The sequence below is a fragment of the Aplidium turbinatum genome, chromosome 14 (assembly GCF_918807975.1).
Source record: "Aplidium turbinatum chromosome 14, kaAplTurb1.1, whole genome shotgun sequence".
In the NCBI taxonomy this organism is placed as follows: domain Eukaryota; kingdom Metazoa; phylum Chordata; class Ascidiacea; order Aplousobranchia; family Polyclinidae; genus Aplidium; species Aplidium turbinatum.
Window position 1 is genome coordinate 21,341,781 of NC_137485.1, and position 17,929 is coordinate 21,359,709.

General features: G+C 39.9%; 1 protein-coding gene and 1 long non-coding RNA gene across 3 annotated transcripts; both read right to left on the bottom strand.

Moving 5' to 3' along the window:
- Positions 1–3: 3 nt before the first annotated feature.
- LOC145782989 (uncharacterized) lies at positions 4–3,094 on the bottom strand. Its single transcript, XM_082594746.1, has 3 exons — positions 2,951–3,094; positions 2,678–2,849; positions 4–2,404 (listed from the first exon to the last, which is right to left on the bottom strand). Exons 1-3 carry the CDS (start codon positions 3,092–3,094, stop codon positions 1,689–1,691), a joined length of 1,032 nt encoding a protein of 343 aa, XP_082450872.1. The 3' UTR covers positions 4–1,688.
- Positions 2,288–14,213, bottom strand: LOC145783251 (uncharacterized). 2 transcript variants are annotated; one of them, XR_014290914.1, is made up of 9 exons: positions 14,011–14,213; positions 7,525–7,622; positions 4,647–4,718; positions 4,336–4,469; positions 4,087–4,179; positions 3,623–3,716; positions 2,951–3,192; positions 2,674–2,849; positions 2,288–2,404 (listed from the first exon to the last, which is right to left on the bottom strand). It is a non-coding gene; the product is annotated as an uncharacterized LOC145783251 (long non-coding RNA). The 2 variants fall into 2 exon arrangements; XR_014290915.1 differs by lacking the exon at positions 14,011–14,213 and adding an exon at positions 8,675–8,874.
- Between the last annotated feature and the right edge of the window lie 3,716 nt (positions 14,214–17,929).

Sequence of the window (17,929 nt, forward strand, 5' to 3'; positions counted from 1 at the left end):
ACGAGTACAAAATAATTGACACAGCGAAAAGAACACAATAAACATAGCCAGGTCAGAGGCTTTAAAGAATCGGCCTGCCACGCCCCGCGAAAATCCTCGGAATTTACTAAATCTTCAAAAAAACAAAGTTGCAGCATTTGGTTGTGTGCAGGGTCGCAACCAGCACAAAATTTTGGGAGGGGGGAAAATGAGTATTAGCTATTGCACCTGTAAGTGAACCGACGGCGTAGCCTATCGCCGAAGGTGACACCCTTTTAGTTTGTGGGGGGCTCTTCCACAAAGTTTTGAAAAAATATCCCAAAATTGGGCATTCTGAGAGTACTTTCGGTCGAAATCAATGGCAAAACTCTGTCAGGTGATGCTGCAACAGAGGGTAAAACGTTTATTTAAATTACATAAAACACATTTGTAAGAGTAAATATAGGCTAGTGGTTGGTGCAATGGTAGACTTCAGTTTGTGAATGAATACCTTTCGCACAAAATACAGCACAGTAGCCTACGTACGCTATCTAATGTTCACATTAGGTCTGAGGTGTAGGCTTCGGGTTCTCTTGGGACTGCTGTTATGTTTATTTGCATCATCACGAGACCTGACAGTCTATCAATATCTATAAGCCAATAGCTTAAAAGTCGGTTGGTCAGTCGTATGTATAAAAATATTTCGGGGGAGCAATTGCCCCTGCTGACTACGCCCTTGGTTGTAGCCTATCTGAAATTTCACTGGATCTAACTTTCTCAGTGCTTAAAAGTAATGTGAGCATACAAGCTAGGTGATTCCCTGATTTAATCAATCTTGAATAGCTCAGTCTAACCATAAAAAGCAGAAGACTGGTGGTTGTCTACACTCCACAACGTGCAAACCCTACATTGGGCAAACACATCAAAGCTATGAAAAACTACTGTTTGTTTTGCGAGTCTGAGCATATTTTCACAATCAGTAGATCTTGTCTTTCTTTATTGTGCTTAGCTGCTTACGAGGGACACGCATAATGGTTTTACGTGTTTATGCCAACATGCAGTGGCGGTCGACGGCCACACAACTAAATTTTCAACAACTGATTTGGTTGGTTAGAAGCAGTCGAAAAATTTTCAAAATCTTACCAGAAACATATTACCTAAGCTACTATTATTGCTATCTAATCCTAATGATTTTAACTCACGAGATTTGAGCAGAGTTAATAGCAGGACTGTATTGAAATGGCAGTAGATATATGGTAGATGGATATTTAATATGACGATTGATAATGGTAGATATTTACACAATCCACCTTCACTGACACATTGCATGCTGTGTTCACTGTTCATATAAGTATAAGTTTGGCTCCAGGTCCCCTGCGGTAACAAACACGTACATTAGCCCTAAAAAGGGGGGTTTCACGGTTGCCAGTCGCTCATTGTCGCCTGGGTTGAAAGAAAGAACAAGCAAGCCTGTTCTATACAGAGCATCTCCACTGCTATACACAGCTTAATTGAAAATTCCAAAAGGCTTACAGCAGAAAATGTTGACAATGCAAATGATAAGCACTTAAAAGGTTTGCTTCCTCATTTCATCTAAGGAAGACACTGCACACGCAGACTTCATCATATCTGCTTTCTCCCCATGACGATGCGCGTATGCATTAGGTTTTGTTCGCTTAGGCAATGGATCACGTGCAAACGCAATTCCAGGTTTGCGCTTCCGCACAACTTTAAGAAATTTCTTCACATCCTTTCGAATTGTTAATCCTGCAGGCTGCATCAGAATTGCAACGTGATGCAATATAATCTCTCATCGTGGACAATTGACCAAGTGCATTTGTCACGTCTGCGTCTTCTTCCACATTATACACCACATTGAACATTTCATTGACAACAGTCCGCATTTCCTTTATGGTGTTCAGTCTTGCGTTGCTTAAAATATTGCTTGGGCCGGGTACGTCTTGAAGAATCTGTTCCATGTGAGTGTCAGACGCAAAACAACTTGAGTCACACACTTCAGCAGAGTCTGGTGGGCGCTCACGCCCAGGCCTAACTGCTAAGCTGCCAACTACGCACGGGTCGAGAACAATGAAAGGAGAATTTGCGTACCAAGTAGGAAAAGTCTCCCAAGACACATGGGCAACGTGTTGAATAACCGCAAACATGTGCTTGCACGGAAGAAGATGCTTCTGGAAATCATCGCAGAAACAATTGGGGATGGTACTTTCTCCACCAAACGTTACGCGATAGATTAATTCCGACGAAGCACTTCTTACAAGAAATGCATCTCCAACTTGAGAAATGGAGGTGTATGGAATTTCATCCGATGAAGCAATTCTTCTCAGAAAGTCACCGATCACCTCTTTTGGTCTATTGTACAAATACTCTGGAATGGAGGAGTTGTACTGACGATAGAATTCCGAAGAAAAGATTTTGTTGTTCGTACCTGCAAAGCAAGCAAACAGTGCTCAAAAGCAACATCTTATAGGTCGGACTACAAAAGTAGCCCGCAAAAGTACGGTCAGCCTTAATAATGTCATTATTGTTATTGTTTAGGACGGTATGTGCACGTTCATTCGAAAATAACATGACAGTTTAGGCATTCTTGAAATTTAATATCTAGCATTCTAACCCTTCAAGGCTTACAATAAATGGTAGTACCGTACTGTAATTGCAGTTGTACCACAATAACACAGCATGGTAATTCTCACTCACCGACGCTTGTTGTCAGGAAAGAATTCTTTACGAATTATCGCTACAAGAGCTGACAAAGATTTATCCCTCCGTGTTCGAATGTATGACTCCTTCAGTGTTCTGTTTTGGCGTTCCACTCCATTGTTTGTGTGGAAGGTTACGCTCCACTTGTTGGCTCGATAAAACCACACCCAACGCTGCAAACATTTTTAGCTCAGTACATTGCAATTGTATCCAGCAGTGAACGTTGCAAAATTAATGCTGTGAATGCTTGCATTGAGTTACTCATTCAACGAACCTGCCTTTCTGGAAGCCAAGCATTTTCAATGTATCTTTGAAGCTTGGGGTTATTCATCCAGCACTTGCTGGTTTTGAAATCATTTCGTGCATCTGTGAAGGACTGCTCAGAAGCGGCTTTAGCCAATTCGCGCAAATGACCCATTACAGCTGGTTTGTTGTCACCAACACCATTGTCGCTTCTTCTAGTCCATCTTTCCCAAGCTTACTCTCTATGGAAATCGCACAGAAGCACTAAACAATCTGCAAAAGAAATACGAGAAAAAATTTAACTGCTTTTCGATTTGGTGAAAAAGTCCGTTTCGTGACCCACCCTACTACTTATGCTCCTCTTGATGAAAGATAGTTTGGTGACCCATGCAATAAAGTATCGATGTACGCTATATCTTTAATTTCACTTTTTTTAACTAACTGACATGTGGTTGTGTGAGTCTCTACTTTTCATTTCTTGCTTTATTGTCAACTCTACCATGCTGACATCCCCAGTAGTGAGTGCATGCAATGACAAAAGGAACTCCTGATGTTTCGTCCCACTGCAGTCTGCTCTTTAAACCACCTAATACATGAACAATGGACATATATGCAGAGATTATGATACAGCACACTTATCTCATATAAGCAATACATTTGTGCAACTTGAAGCCGAAGCCAAAAGCTTACTGCATCACATTACCAGCTTTGTTTTTCTTTCCCTTTATAAATTTTGTTGCTGTTTCTTTTTCGAATTCTTCAACACTTTTAGTCGCACATTCCCATGAAGAAAACCACTGCAAACAATGTATTGATAGTAGTATATAGAACAGGAGTCTACAAACACTTTTGGTACAATCCTAAAAACTAGTTGTATATCCTCCTTGGATAGCAATGCAATAACAACAAAGTATAGCAAACACCTTTACAGGTACAATAGTTTTATTCGTTGCTAGTTTAAATTGTTTTGCAACCCAAAGCTGAAAGTTGCGTGACCAAAGTTTAGGTTGCAACCCACTATTTGCAGACCTTTCATTTACAAGACTGAAAAGGCAATCCGGTGTTTGCTGCGTTGTAAGATACATGAGTGGCAATCACTTCATTGGATGATCACAATATCTGGAACAATACAAGTTGGACCTTTTCGACGATAACAAATTTACTCACCTTTACATCAAAATTTTGAGTGATGTCTTCACCATCTTCATTGTGTTGAAATGTTTCACCAACACTGTTCTCTTTTTGTCTTGCATCTTGTAACTATGAATACAATTTCAATTGTCTTTGAAACTTTTAGAGTTACACCTGTCATTGCAAAGGTTAACCATAAGTGTAAGTAACACATTTATAGTAGGCTAGAGAAAAAAGAATTGTTGAGCTGGTACGTATTGTAAGTATACGCTACTACTGTAAGACCTTGTCAACTGCAGGGAACTTGACTCTATACTCATCTTCTTAGTCATCTGAAAAGAATTGGTGCCAGCACAACGTGCACGAAGAACAGGTTGTATCTTCAATTTCGCATCTTCTGAAAGAACCTCACTTGACACCTGCCAAATAAAGAGAAAGCTGCAGCACAACATTTCACCAAACTGTATGAAACTTGCATTCATTTTCATTCACGCAGAGCAATCCGTAGTGAAACCTCACCGTTATGTCTTGTATGGATGTTTTTTCAACAAAACAATAATTCACATTCCCCGACAAATACAAACAATGATACTTACTTGAAAGTCAGGAAACTTAACCACTTTTGATAGGTGAATTGTTGTATACTTGCTAATTTTTCCAGTGCATTCCTGAAATACAGACAGGAATAAGAAAGTTAATACTAGAGATGTACCGATATATCGGTATCGGCATCGGTATCGGTGATATCGGCCATTTTTTAAGTATCGGTATCGGCATCGGTATCGGCAAAATTTGGCCGATACTGTGGCCGATACTAAACATGTAAAAAAGGCGTTTGCTGCGGATTTTCTGCAGAAGCAAAGATATTACATAAATTTTTTAAAGTAGTAACTAACACCACATTGATGTAGAAAAATAACAACCTGTTCAAATTTTTGATACCTCACACTCCCATGACTTCATGCGCGCACCTTTTGGCATTGTTTGCTTACAGTGATTCTTTCACTCAAACAAAACGTTTTGTTTCAGCAGTTTTGCGTTGTTCGATTCTTAAGTTGTGAAGGAGACTCAATTTCTCCAATATTTATCATTCTTTTCTTTGTGTTTCTTTTTTACTCTCAGCAGAGGATAAAACCAGGCCAAGACTAGCCAGGTAGCAAAAAAGTATACTTTTGCATCGTTTTGACGTTGCTAAACGTTTAAAAAAAACATGGAACTTGGTTGTTTTTAGTAAGCTGGTTTTATCAGTTTGTAATTTAATTTCCACTTTTCGTTGTAATGATCTCACCAAGCTTAAACAATGTCATGGCAGAGTAAGTAGGCTCAAAATGAAAGCAATGGGACTACAAATCTTCACTAAACTAATCAATAAATGGTCTTGTTGCGCCTAAGATGACAACCTCATTGTGAAGAAAGGAGCGTTCTTCCCGGCTATCAGCACAAGGCTGAGCACTCACTACAGCGAGCTGTTGCGATTCGCTACCCATAACGGTGTAGCTTCCATGCTAGCCATTTAGACCATCCAATCAACTATATGTTTCTCGGCAGCCGTTTTGTAGCAAGAATTGACATCGACAAGAATTGAAATGGCTAGTGTACGCCCGGACAGCAGAATAACTAACTTTTATGATTTAATTTAGGGTGATTTTAACAGAACATTTTGCACGTAAAGCATTAAATTACCACTTTGGGCCCATAATTTGCTTGCAAAGCACTCGATTACCTTTCTGGGCCCTTTTGCCAGATTACGGGCCCCCCAGGACTAAAGAATAACAACTTTATTGCTTGAAATCAGTCGTTTAGGATGGTTTTAGCCAAACATTTTTGTGTGTAAACTATAAAACCACAATTTCGGGCCCTCCCAACAAACACAGGCTTGGGCCGTCAAGGGTACGCCGTACCTTCCGTACGCCCCTCTCATAGGCCTTGGTCATTTTAGGCGCAACAAGACCATTTGGATTAGTTTAGTGAGGATTCTTAGTTTGCTTTCATTTTAAGCATAGCCTACTTATTCTGCCGTGACATTGTTTAAGCTTGGTGGGTTTATTACAACGAAAGGTGGAAATTTAATCACAAACTGATAGAACCAGCTTACTAAAAACAACCAAGTTACACGGATTTTTTAAACGTTTAGCAACGTAAAAACGATGCAAAAGTATACATTTTTGCTACCTGGGTAGTCTTGGCCTAGCAAAAGCCTTTCAACCGAACGGCAAGCGCCATTAGGTTGCACATTACTTGTTGAATAGTTTTTGTACGACTACACAAATCACTTGGTTTACATTTTACATCTTATTATCAATTATGATGGCCTATTTGGAGAGTTTGTGCAAACACTTTATTAATTTTTCAGAAACCCCAATTATGATGTAATGTTTCTTTCCTTATACCCCAGTCCTCAATTATGGTGGCCTTTCATTACTGAAACCCACTAGTATTATGACACAACAATGCGGTTGAGATTGGATTCTTGAATCTTTAATAAATTATGCCAATTGAAAGCTTTTTTAATAGTTTTATGCAAATAAGGTAAAACTTAGCATTTGATATAATTCCTTGCAAATACCAAAATTGCTTCTTTTTGTAACACCAAAGTATCGGCCAAAATATCGGTATCAGTATCGGTATCGGCCTAAAAAAGTGATATCGGTATCGGGATCGGTATCGGCCAAAATATTGGTATCGGTACATCTCTAGTTAATACTGTACAATTTGGCCTACTTTAGATTGATGTTTCACAATAATGACAATATAGGGGAAGATGGGAACACTTCGAAGACATTTTCTAAATTTAACTGCTACATACAAGAATTAAAGGAAGTGTAAATAAACTTTTATTAAACTTATATTGTATTCCAAAGTTATTGCATAAAAAAGGTAGAAAATAGAAGCGCCGCCTTTGCACAATTTTGGTTTGGTTGGCTGGTTTTTGAATGCTTATCCTCAGACTGACAAAGTCTTTGATAGGTTATTTCTAGTAGTTTTTCATTCTTGCAGAGGCTTCTGACGCAGGGGCAGTTACCGACATAGGCAGAGTGAACTTTTTGGATTGTTGTTGCTGGAAAATTAGTCGTGCCGCTGAATGGATAGCAGTCCTGAAATGTGTTGCTCAAGAGAACCGAACCAGCGCTGCTTGATCTTGAGTTGGGCGTGTTACCACTAAGCTAACAGGGCGGATGTTATTCAAACAAACAAACATTCTGTTTAAAGCAACGCCATCTAAAGTGTCCCCACTTTTCTGTACTACCAAAACTTCTTGGTGCAAAGAAGTAGAAGGCTTAGCAATCTCAAAACTAGTCAGACAGTGTAAAAACAGTATGATGACAATATCAAAATGTTTCCCATGTTAATACAAGGCTGTATAAAGTAAAACATGTTCTTTCTTAATAAAGCATGAACAGTGAAGATTTTATATATAATTAGGTGCTCATAAGCACTTAAATTCAAAAGAAAACAACAGACTTGGCTACTTACAGACCCAACTTTCGCTGATGAGACAAAGTCAGCTCTTTGGATAATGACATATGGTGTGTTTGTGGAATCCCAGAAAATGTTTCGACGTTTTGCCAAAGCTAATACAAATAAATCATTTTCATGCAAGTCAGTTTAGTGTTAGCCTATACAGTTAAAAATCAACTTCCATTTGCTAGGCCATCTTCAGTGGGTGCAACCTAGTTCGTACCCTGAACAGTTCGTACCCTGAAAAGATGGAGAAAAAATATTAAAAAAAGCCGAGGTCGCTGGTGGCAGTTTAATAGCACAAAGCACGAAGTCGCTGATCGGAGTTTCCGCAAACAACCTCGAGAGTTAGGGTTAACGGAAACTGCGGAAAAATATTTGCAGAAACTGGGATCAGCGAGGGTTAGAGAGCATAGATTACTCGATGGTTAGAGTTAGGGTAAGCAGAAACTGCGGGAAAATGTTTGCGGAAACTGCGATCAGCGAGGGTTAGAGCATAGATTACTCGATGGTTAGAGTTAGGGTAAAGGTTAGCGGAAACTGCGGAAAAATGTTTGCAGAAACTGCGATCAGCGAGGGTTAGAGCATAGATTACTGAGTAATCATTACTCTATGGTTAGAGTTAGGGTAAAGGTTAGCAGAAACTGCGATCAGCGGCTCGGGTTAGAGCATAGATTAGTCTATGGTTAGGGTTAGCGGAAACTGCGGAAAAATGTTCGCGGAAACTGTGATGAGCGAAAGTTAGCATTAGGGTAGAAGGGTTACGGTTAGCTGAAAATGCGATCAGCGACTTCGGCTTTGTGCTATCTTTCTCTCGATTTTTTTCAGGGGGAAAAATTTAAAAGGTTTGTGAAAACTGCGATCAGCGACCTCCGCTTTTTTAAATTTTTTCTCTCGATCTTTTCAGGGTACGAACTATAGGTTGCATCCATCTTCAGTTAAGTTGACAGCAAACAACACACAATCAACCAAGACAATGTATCTCCTCTTGACTTTTCCCATTGTTCACTGAAAGAGTGAGTCAGTAATCACGTAAGCAATTCCAGTAATAGAGTTAGCACACACTCAAGGGCAGGAACATCTGCTGAAAAAGGCCAGAGTCTAGGTACCGGTATCATAGAAAGTTGTTCTTACAAAACTGAAGTAGAGCAAAAAGCCTACTTACGAAGTTCATTAAAATGTTTGTGTATAAATTTGGCAGTGGCTATTTGACCGGCTCCGGTCTTTGAATCTGAAACACTATTTGACCGGTCATGACGTCACTACATAAGCACTTTTTTCTTCTTCTCTTTCAAAGCAAAAGACGACAAGCGCCTTAAGTTTTAAATTCAACACGTTTTCTTCAACTCAGTCCGTGGCGCATACGTAACGTCTCGGGCTGCCATTCTAGAGGGAATGAGTTCGATACTACCTGGAAGCATTCTATTTTTTTTTTTTTAACTAAATTTTGACCCAAAGTGCATTTTTGTCGTCAATTTTTAATTTGAGTAGCCTACAGCCCATTTTTTTAAATCTTTCCAAATGTGAGTAATAAAGTTAAGTTTTTTTAATTTGTGAATAAAAGAATAACAGTTAACCTCTCAAGTACATGTAGCTCCACACAGAGTGAAATTTACATGCCTTTTGACTCCTTTTTATTTCTTTAAAAGTAATATCTAAAAAGACATTATTGACCCAAAAAGAATGTCTAAAAAGACATTATGAAAAGCAACTACGGACAAAGGCCAGTGTTTCGATCTCCCGACCTCTTCAACGTAGCGTAGTAAAGTGAAAGTGGAAAGTTGTCTTGAAGGGTTGGTTGAGATGATGATTTGAAACTTGACTGATTGTTGTGCGACAATGAGACTGGATTTAATTTTTAACTTCGGACTTCAGCGAAACGTAATCTTACAGCCTATTAGAAGGTGTGAATTTTTCAGAGAATTTGTGCTAAGAAATGAAAGGAATTTGTTAAAAATAAAGACTAGAAAAAACTTTTTTAATTCGTTTTGAAACTTTTTTATTCACTTGTTGATTCATTCATATCAGTTTGTATCCTTTTGTAGTTAAAAAAAAAAAAAAAAAAAAGAATGCTTCCAGGTAGTATCGAACTCATTCCCTCTAGAATGGCAGCCCGAGACGTTACGTATGCGCCACGGACTCAGTTGAAGAAAACGTGTTGAATTTAAGACTTAAGGCGCTTATCGTCTTTTGCTTTGAAAGAGAAAAAGAAAAAAGTGCTTATGTAGTGACGTCATGACCGGTCATATAGTGTTTCAGATTCAAAGACCGGAGCCGGTCAAATAGCCACTGCCTATAAATTTCCCTCCACTTTTCCGTCCAAAATCTTTGATAGCTTCAAGAGTATCCGCTTCAATTGTAAACCACTGCACAAAATAACATTGCAATGCAGACGTTGCAAAATGCAACAATTAAAATGATGTACGGTACCGGTAACAACCGAATTTTGCAGAATCACAAACGGACCCTGGGAGGCAAAGCCCAATGCCCCCATGCGTTCGCCACTGGCTACACTTGATCAAAGGAAATAGTGAGTCATTTGTACAACAGCTTAATTGAAGCAAAATACGAGACTAAAAGTCAAACACTGTAATTTACAATGAAATACCTTTTTAACTCTTACAACAATAGAGCGTACAACAGAATGGTGCGGTATGCTTCCACGCAAAGCAATTAAACAAAAACAACAGATCTACTGCGCGATGACAAACTACCGTATGCCACCGTGCCACTAACTAGGTCCGAATGAATGAAAGAAAAGTAAGCAAACCTCTAGTCAAAGCACTAGACAAAACGCAAGGTGACCACTTCACTACACTGTTACCGTACTAACCACCAAAAAGTAAAGGAAGTGGCTGCGTTTACGGCGCCGTAAATACAGCCGTTCCATGCCTTTTTTCTAGTCTTTACGTCGCTTTTAGTGCGCATGCGCGCTGTTGCTGAAAAAAGCTGGATATATAACTAAATTCAACTGTTTTCAACAAGTGATTCAGTGGCGCATGCGGTCTGCGTCTGATTCTTACTCACAAGGATATGAGTTCGATACTTCCAAGAGGTGTGCTTTTTTTTAAGCTAAATTCTCACCTGAAGTGACTCAATCGTTAGGCTGCGCATTTTTGTGGCCGTTTAGTTTGTTTTTAATTCTGAACATCACAACAAAAAAACAGTATATGACAAACATAGCAGAGATCTAGAAAAAGGTAGAAGAGACAAAACGCGGACGTTATACCGTGCATGATACCAGATAGCCGAGAACAGTGGCGTACGCAGGTTTTTGTCAAGGGGGGGGGCCATTGACAGTAGCGTATAGCCATAAATTTGTAAAGGGAGGGGTTTGACAAGGGCGGGCGAAGCCCGACAACGTTTTTTCCTGAGAGGACACCCAGCGGCGGGGGGTCTGGGGGGCCTCCCCCAGAAAATTTTGAAAAATTACTTTGAATTTGGTGCATTTTGAGAGCATTTTCAACAAAAATGTGGGTATGAATATTCCTGTAAAATGGTGCTGTCAGGTGGCATAGCAAAAGGATGATATCATGTTTTCTTCGGCATTTTTCGGAAATGAAGCTAAGTCTCTATGTTTTCTTGTTGCTAATTCCTGGCTGAGATGTTTGAATGTTTGGTATTGGCAAAACTCGCTCTTTCAATCCAGTTTTGTTTAAAATTAGACAAGTTTTTTTAGACTGAAAGCATCATTCCCAAGCATAAAGAGACTGAAGGCATGATTTTCAATATCGTGATGTCACACGCGTGCCAAAGGGGGGGTTGTAACCCCCAAATTCCCCTGGCTACGCCACTGGCCATTGATATCCCAGACGTCTTCACGATATCCCAGTATGGTTTTAGTTTAGACTTTATCCATTTTTTCTCACTATAATAGGCTTACAGAACACCATGCTACATTGGCATACCTGGGGTGGGGTTGGTGGATTGGGCTATGTATTTCGTATTAGCTTAGTCTATAGAACAACATTGTTAATTGCTCTGACAGTGCAATCCAAAACATATTAAATGCCTTAATCTACGTCGTTAACTACTAAAACATTTTTAAGGGGGGGGGGCCATGGCCCAATGGCCCCCCCATGCGTACGCTAGTGGCCGAGAACGTCTGCGCGGCGTTCGAAAGAACGCGGCTGTGTCTCGGTAACGACACTTAATGGCAAGCCAAAATAAGGGGAACAGCTGACTCGAAGACTAAATGTCACTTCGCTGCTTTCTGTTGTCTGTTGTATCGCATCTGTGATCGCAGTGTAGGCTACTGTATGTTATCGCAATGAGCGCAAATAAAAACACGATTATTATTATAAAGCAGGACAATCAGTTTAAAATATGACGTCGTCGTCGTGTGAGCCTCTGGGGCCGAGTGTCTATCCTTTTACCACCCCAGATTCACGATGTTCCCGGACTACACTGGAAGGCTAGAGAGCAGCCAGTCTTTGGTTTCGTCATCCATGACACACAGACCTTCCACTCCGTTAGGTGGCTTGAAGATGGAACAGTCATTGATGATGTGGTCTGCGGTCTGTTCCTCGGCACCACATTCACAGAAGGAGGAAGAGGCCATTCCCCATTGGTGCATGGTTGAGCGGAAAAGCCCGGCGTCCTGTCTTGGTAGTGTTAGGCCGATTGGGCGTGTGTCGGCGTCGGGGATGAACGAATAGAGTTTGGTGGCGCTTGACTTCCATTCAGAACTCCATTTATGGTCCGCCCAAGCAGCCGCAGAGACGTCTTGTTCTCAAACCTTTAGTTAGGCTACTTTACGATTCAATCGTTAGGCTACGCATTTTTGTGGCCGTTCAATCAATCAATCATTTTATTTTTCGTCATTAACGCGTTCGGGACGAAAAAGATACTAACTACAAAAATCGATATAAACCTACCAGCACGTTAACGAACGAGAAAAGGTGGCAAAACCTTGAAAGGTTTAAAACGTGCCTGAATGAAAAATTATGTAGTAGGCTATATCAGTAGTTAGCACGGCCACAAAACCCAAAAAACAAATAGCAAAAAAATAAAACAAAAACAGAAACAGTTTAGTTTGTTTTTAGTTCTGACCATCACAACGAAAAATCAGTTTAAAATATGGCACGGTCGAACACCTTAATAATTTTTTTTATGAATTTAGAAAGAAAAAAAAGGCTAGTGAGTTTTTTTTTTCTTTAAAATTCTATAACTTATTTATAAAATTTTTAGGTGTTTACGATCGTACCATATTTTAAACTGATTTTTCGTTGTGATGGTCAGAACTAAAAACAAACTAAACTGAACGGCCATAAAAATGCGTACCGGTAGCCTAACGATTGAATCGTAACGTAGCCTAACTAAAGGTTTAAGAACAAGACGTCTCTGCGGCTGCTTGGGCGGACCATAAATGGAGTTCTGAATGGAAGTCAAGCGCCACCAAACTCTATTCGTTCATCCCCGACGCCGACACACGCCCAATCGGCCTAACACTACCAAGACAGGACGCCGGGCTTTTCCGCTCAACCATGCACCAATGGGGAATGGCCTCTTCCTCCTTCTGTGAATGTGGTGCCGAGGAACAGACCGCAGACCACATCATCAATGACTGTTCCATCTTCAAGCCACCTAACGGAGTGGAAGGTCTGTGTGTCATGGATGACGAAACCAAAGACTGGCTGCTCTCTAGCCTTCCAGTGTAGTCCGGGAACATCGTGAATCTGGGGTGGTAAAAGGATAGACACTCGGCCCCAGAGGCTCACACGACGACGACGTCATATTTTAAACTGATTGTCCTGCTTTATAATAATAATCGTGTTTTTATTTGCGCCCATTGCGATAACATACAGTAGCCTACACTGCGATCACAGATGCGATACAACAGACAACAGGAAGCAGCGAAGTGACATTTAGTCTTCGAGTAAGCTGTTCCCCTTATTTTGGCTTGCCATTAAGTGTCGTTACCGAGACACAGCCGCGTTCTTTCGAACGCCGCGCAGACGTTCTCGGCTATCTGGTATCATGCACGGTATAACGTCCGCGTTTTGTCTCTTCTACCTTTTTCTAGATCTCTGCTATGTTTGTCATATACTGTTTTTTTGTTGTGATGTTCAGAATTAAAAACAAACTAAACGGCCACAAAAATGCGCAGCCTAACAATTGAGTCACTTCAGGTGAGAATTTAGCTTAATAAAAAGCACACCTCTTGGAAGTATCGAACTCATATCCTTGTGAGTAAGAATCAGACGCAGACCGCATGCGCCACTGAATCACTTGTTGAAAACAGTTGAATTTAGTTATATATCCAGCTTTTTTCAGCAACAGCGCGCATGCGCACTAAAAGCGACGTAAAGACTAGAAAAAAGGCATGGAACGGCTGTATTTACGGCGCCGTAAACGCAGCCACTTCCAAAAGTAAAATCCTCCACAGACCTACAAAGGCTACTCCAGGACACAAGTAAAACTACAAATTAAGTTAACTTACAACAGCAAGCCCACTTACTTGTTCAAGAAAATTAAGTTAACAATAGCAAGCCCACTTACTTTTTCAAGAATTCTTGCTTGAGTCATTGTGCTTGCCAATTGCCATGTCTTAGATTCACAGAATACACAGATAGATACAGTTGACTAGTTGTCTGACGTTTTTAGCGGGAAGTCAATACCAACGCATTTTCGGCGCCAACAATCATAATGGCGTGAGTCACATGACTGGAAATCAGCTGATTCGTGAGGAAAACTGTCCTACGTTAAAGTGTCTACCGGTTGCAAGTGGCTCTGAAGCACTTTTTTCGTTGCAGGCGGTGAAAAGGGCAGAACACTTGCGTTTTTGATCTTGGTCGTTCATGATGATTTCTGAGAAAGGCAAAGCAAATTGATTACAAGTTCAACTTTGAAATGTTTAGCGACTTGGTTTATAAGTTGACCTGTACAAAATGTAAAGATACGATTTGAAAGGCGAACAAAACTAATTAAAACAAAAGAACATAGGCATCGACAGGTCTAAATACCATTCACAAAATCGTAAATGTGCATAAGTTTGAACAGTCGTTCAGCAACTGCAAACAAAACACAGAAATAAAAAAAGATACATTACATGAGTCAAAACCATGCTGTAGTTTCATGAGCATGGCCATTGACACTTAAAGGCGGCGTGGCCAAACCTTTGATGATAAAAGCAAGTAGGTTGTTGTCTTTGGGGAACGTTGGATCTGGGCGTCTGAAATGATGTGCGATATCGGTTTGGGAAGGAATTAACAGGTTGACGGCTTCGGTCAGACTGAAGATTAAACACACTTGCCGACAGGTGTTCCATTTGATGTTGTAAGCGATCAATCTGTTGCACTAGTTGGGCATTGGGATTTTGTTCTGTGGTATGCTGCACTGCGTTTACTGTGGCATGGGAAACGTTTGTTAGTTTTGACATTTGATCGGCAGCTTTTGCTAATTCGTTTAATGACATTTCGAGGTTGCCAGCCAAAACAAGTTTGATTTGATTCGGGAGTTTATTTACAAACAATTCCCGAATTAATTCTGTCGATGCGACATTTTGAGGAAGTTTTGCTCGCATCTCGGCCAGCACTTCGGAAGGCAGTCGATCGCCGATTTCAGACAGTGACATGACGTCAGCGATACGTTCGTTCAACGTCGGTTCGAAACGCTGAAGTAAGCGTTCCTTTAATTTATCATAGTCTGCCCCGGCGCTGATTAAGTCTTGTATGTTTACAATAATATCGTAAGGCAGACACGATACAAGTTTGTCTGTTTTCAGACGTTGGCAATCAATCTGATAAGTGGTGAATCTATTTTCTAAAATCGTAAACCACAACCTAGGGGTATCTCTCCAAAAAGTGTCGCAAAACTTTTCGCCAGGAGAGATTTAAATTTTTGAGCAGAGGGTTCGCGATATTCGCTTTCGGGTCGAGATTTTCTTGGGGCCATAATATAGATTATACAAGGCTAAAACTACAATTAAATTATAAGATACACAACAAGAGATATTGCGACAATTTTAATACAGAAATAAGGAAAACAAGTACTTACCAATGCTCTGTTTTAAAACCTACTGACGTACGGGGTCACCAATGTAGTTATATTTTATTTAGGTTATTTAAGTATGAGTTTAAGTATGAGAATGATTTGTTTATACGTTGAATTAAGATGAAGGCTGTCTAACTGCCTGGTGAAATTTCTATCTATCTAATTTAGCTATCTGACTCCATGAACTAATTTCCACATAATTGTTATTCGAATTATAATTTTAAGTTATCAGAAGGTGTTCGTATAATGTTGTAGGTCTATAACACAATTTGAATTTAAACAGTACAGAATAATGAAATTACAGGATAGTGAAACATTATCACGAGTTATTACATTTTAATTAAACAATCAATTTAATGTTTTTCTAAGAGCTGAACTGTTCTAACTGAGCTGGTTTGATGTGAGCTAGTCCGATTTGATAGAGCTGGTCCGATTTGATAGAGCTGGTCCGATTTGATAGAGCTGGTCCGATTTGATAGAGCTCTCGTCAAAGGACGAACAAACCATTTTATTTTGTGTTCCCTTTTTCTTATTTACTTCGGGAGCAGTTTACACGGAAAATTACAGAAACTTTAGTAAAAGGCAGGAAAACTTATATGTTGAAATAATGGATCGCTACAGTATGACTAAAAGGGAAATTCACCCCTGGTAGCTGCTCTTCTAGTGATACCCTTGATGACGTCGTTATTGCGTCATACTGTAGGCTACTGGAATTATTGTTATTGCTTGCAATTGCAAAATTTTAAGCATTTGCAAAACTTAGGCCAATAATGAGAGTATTTGATCGCTTTTTTCGGAATAAATTTACCTTTGGTTCCTGAATTTCAAGTTGTCTAGTCTTAATAATGTAATGATGACGTCATAAAAGATGCAATCATGACGAAACTACTTTTAGGAATTGTGAAATGATTTAAGTAACCGGTACTCCAACTAAAACCAACAGCAAACGACCAAAATAGGTTAAAAAAGCAAAAAAAATGTGATGACGTCATAATGACGTCATCAATCAAATTATTTTGTGTTTATTTTTGTCTCACTTATTTGTATGTGCTTTTTAAGTTAAAATGCGCAAAAATCAAATATGTAGGCCTAAGTGCACAAAAATGCCGTAAAAAGAGCTGAAACGTGATTTCTGGGAAAATCCCCGATTTGGGTTAGTTGCGGCACCCACTAAAAATCATAGAGTTGGGTGGACCAACTGCAAAAATATGCAAAAAAACAAGGTGTAACACGTTTAGCCTAAAGATTCCCCTAAGGGCCTGCACCATAATGGAAATCTGTTTAAAAAGGTCCTAAAATGTTGCAATAAAGTTATTCTTCCAGAAGCCCGAGGTCTACATTCAACACCCAGAAGGTCCGGATTTGGACCGCGGTCCGCCAGTTGAGTAGCCCTGGGCTACACCAAAAATTCATCTTCGAAGTTGTGACTGGTGTTGGACAAGGGATGGACAATTTTAGAGTAGCGGGTTCGAATTCTAAACTATTTGAATAATTCGAATTGTTCGCATAACCCAGTGAGAATAAGTCGGGATCACATCGCAAACCTGATAGAAAATAAGCCCTGTCGCTAAAAGACAATTGCTGTTGTGGAGCGACACCCAGACAGCAAATCAACCGTTTTTCACGTCTGCAGACTTTGAATCAGTGAAAATAATGGTAAATAAAAACAAGATTATTGTAACCACCACAGGTTGAGTTACTGATTCTATTTGGCGACCAATAGTTGTTATGCGGACCGCACATACATTAAACAGAGAGAATACAATAAAGGGGACCCAACACACAGCAAAACCTAGAAAACAGGGCTTAGCCCCACTGAGACCAGGGAGCTTGCAGGGCGTGGAATAAGAGGGCTAGTTAAGCACCATCCAAAGTCACGAATTTATAAACTGAGCGCTAGTAATGGACTAGGCCAGCATAGGGGTATAGCAGAGGAAAGGGATAAAAGATTTACTGAGCAGTAGCACCAGCAGCCATTTAGTTTTCACGAATCCAGTAGGCAATTACATCTACATTGATCTTTCAGTATGATACAAATCCGATATCAATTAGTTACTGATCCCTTTCAAAGAATAGAAAAATAAACATTAAGTTAGTTTAAGAGTGTACTTACATACTGTATGACTTCCACGATAATAAATATTCAAACCCTAAATAAAACTGCTTTCGAATCTTCCGCCTCGCCATCAAAAATCAACGTCATCGCGGTGACAACATCCGGGAATGTGCATGAAGCCTATTTTGGGAAGGGCAACGCAGTCGACCGAAACTTGCCATGTAAACAAGGGCTTCGTAAAGGGTCAGAAAGCAGGCATAAACAATTATGATTAAATCAAAACTGAGCATGAGATTATGAAACCAACATACCGGCCTCAAAAACATTACTGGGGTAGAAGTAGCTGTTTTTCCCAAGAGAAAAATAATC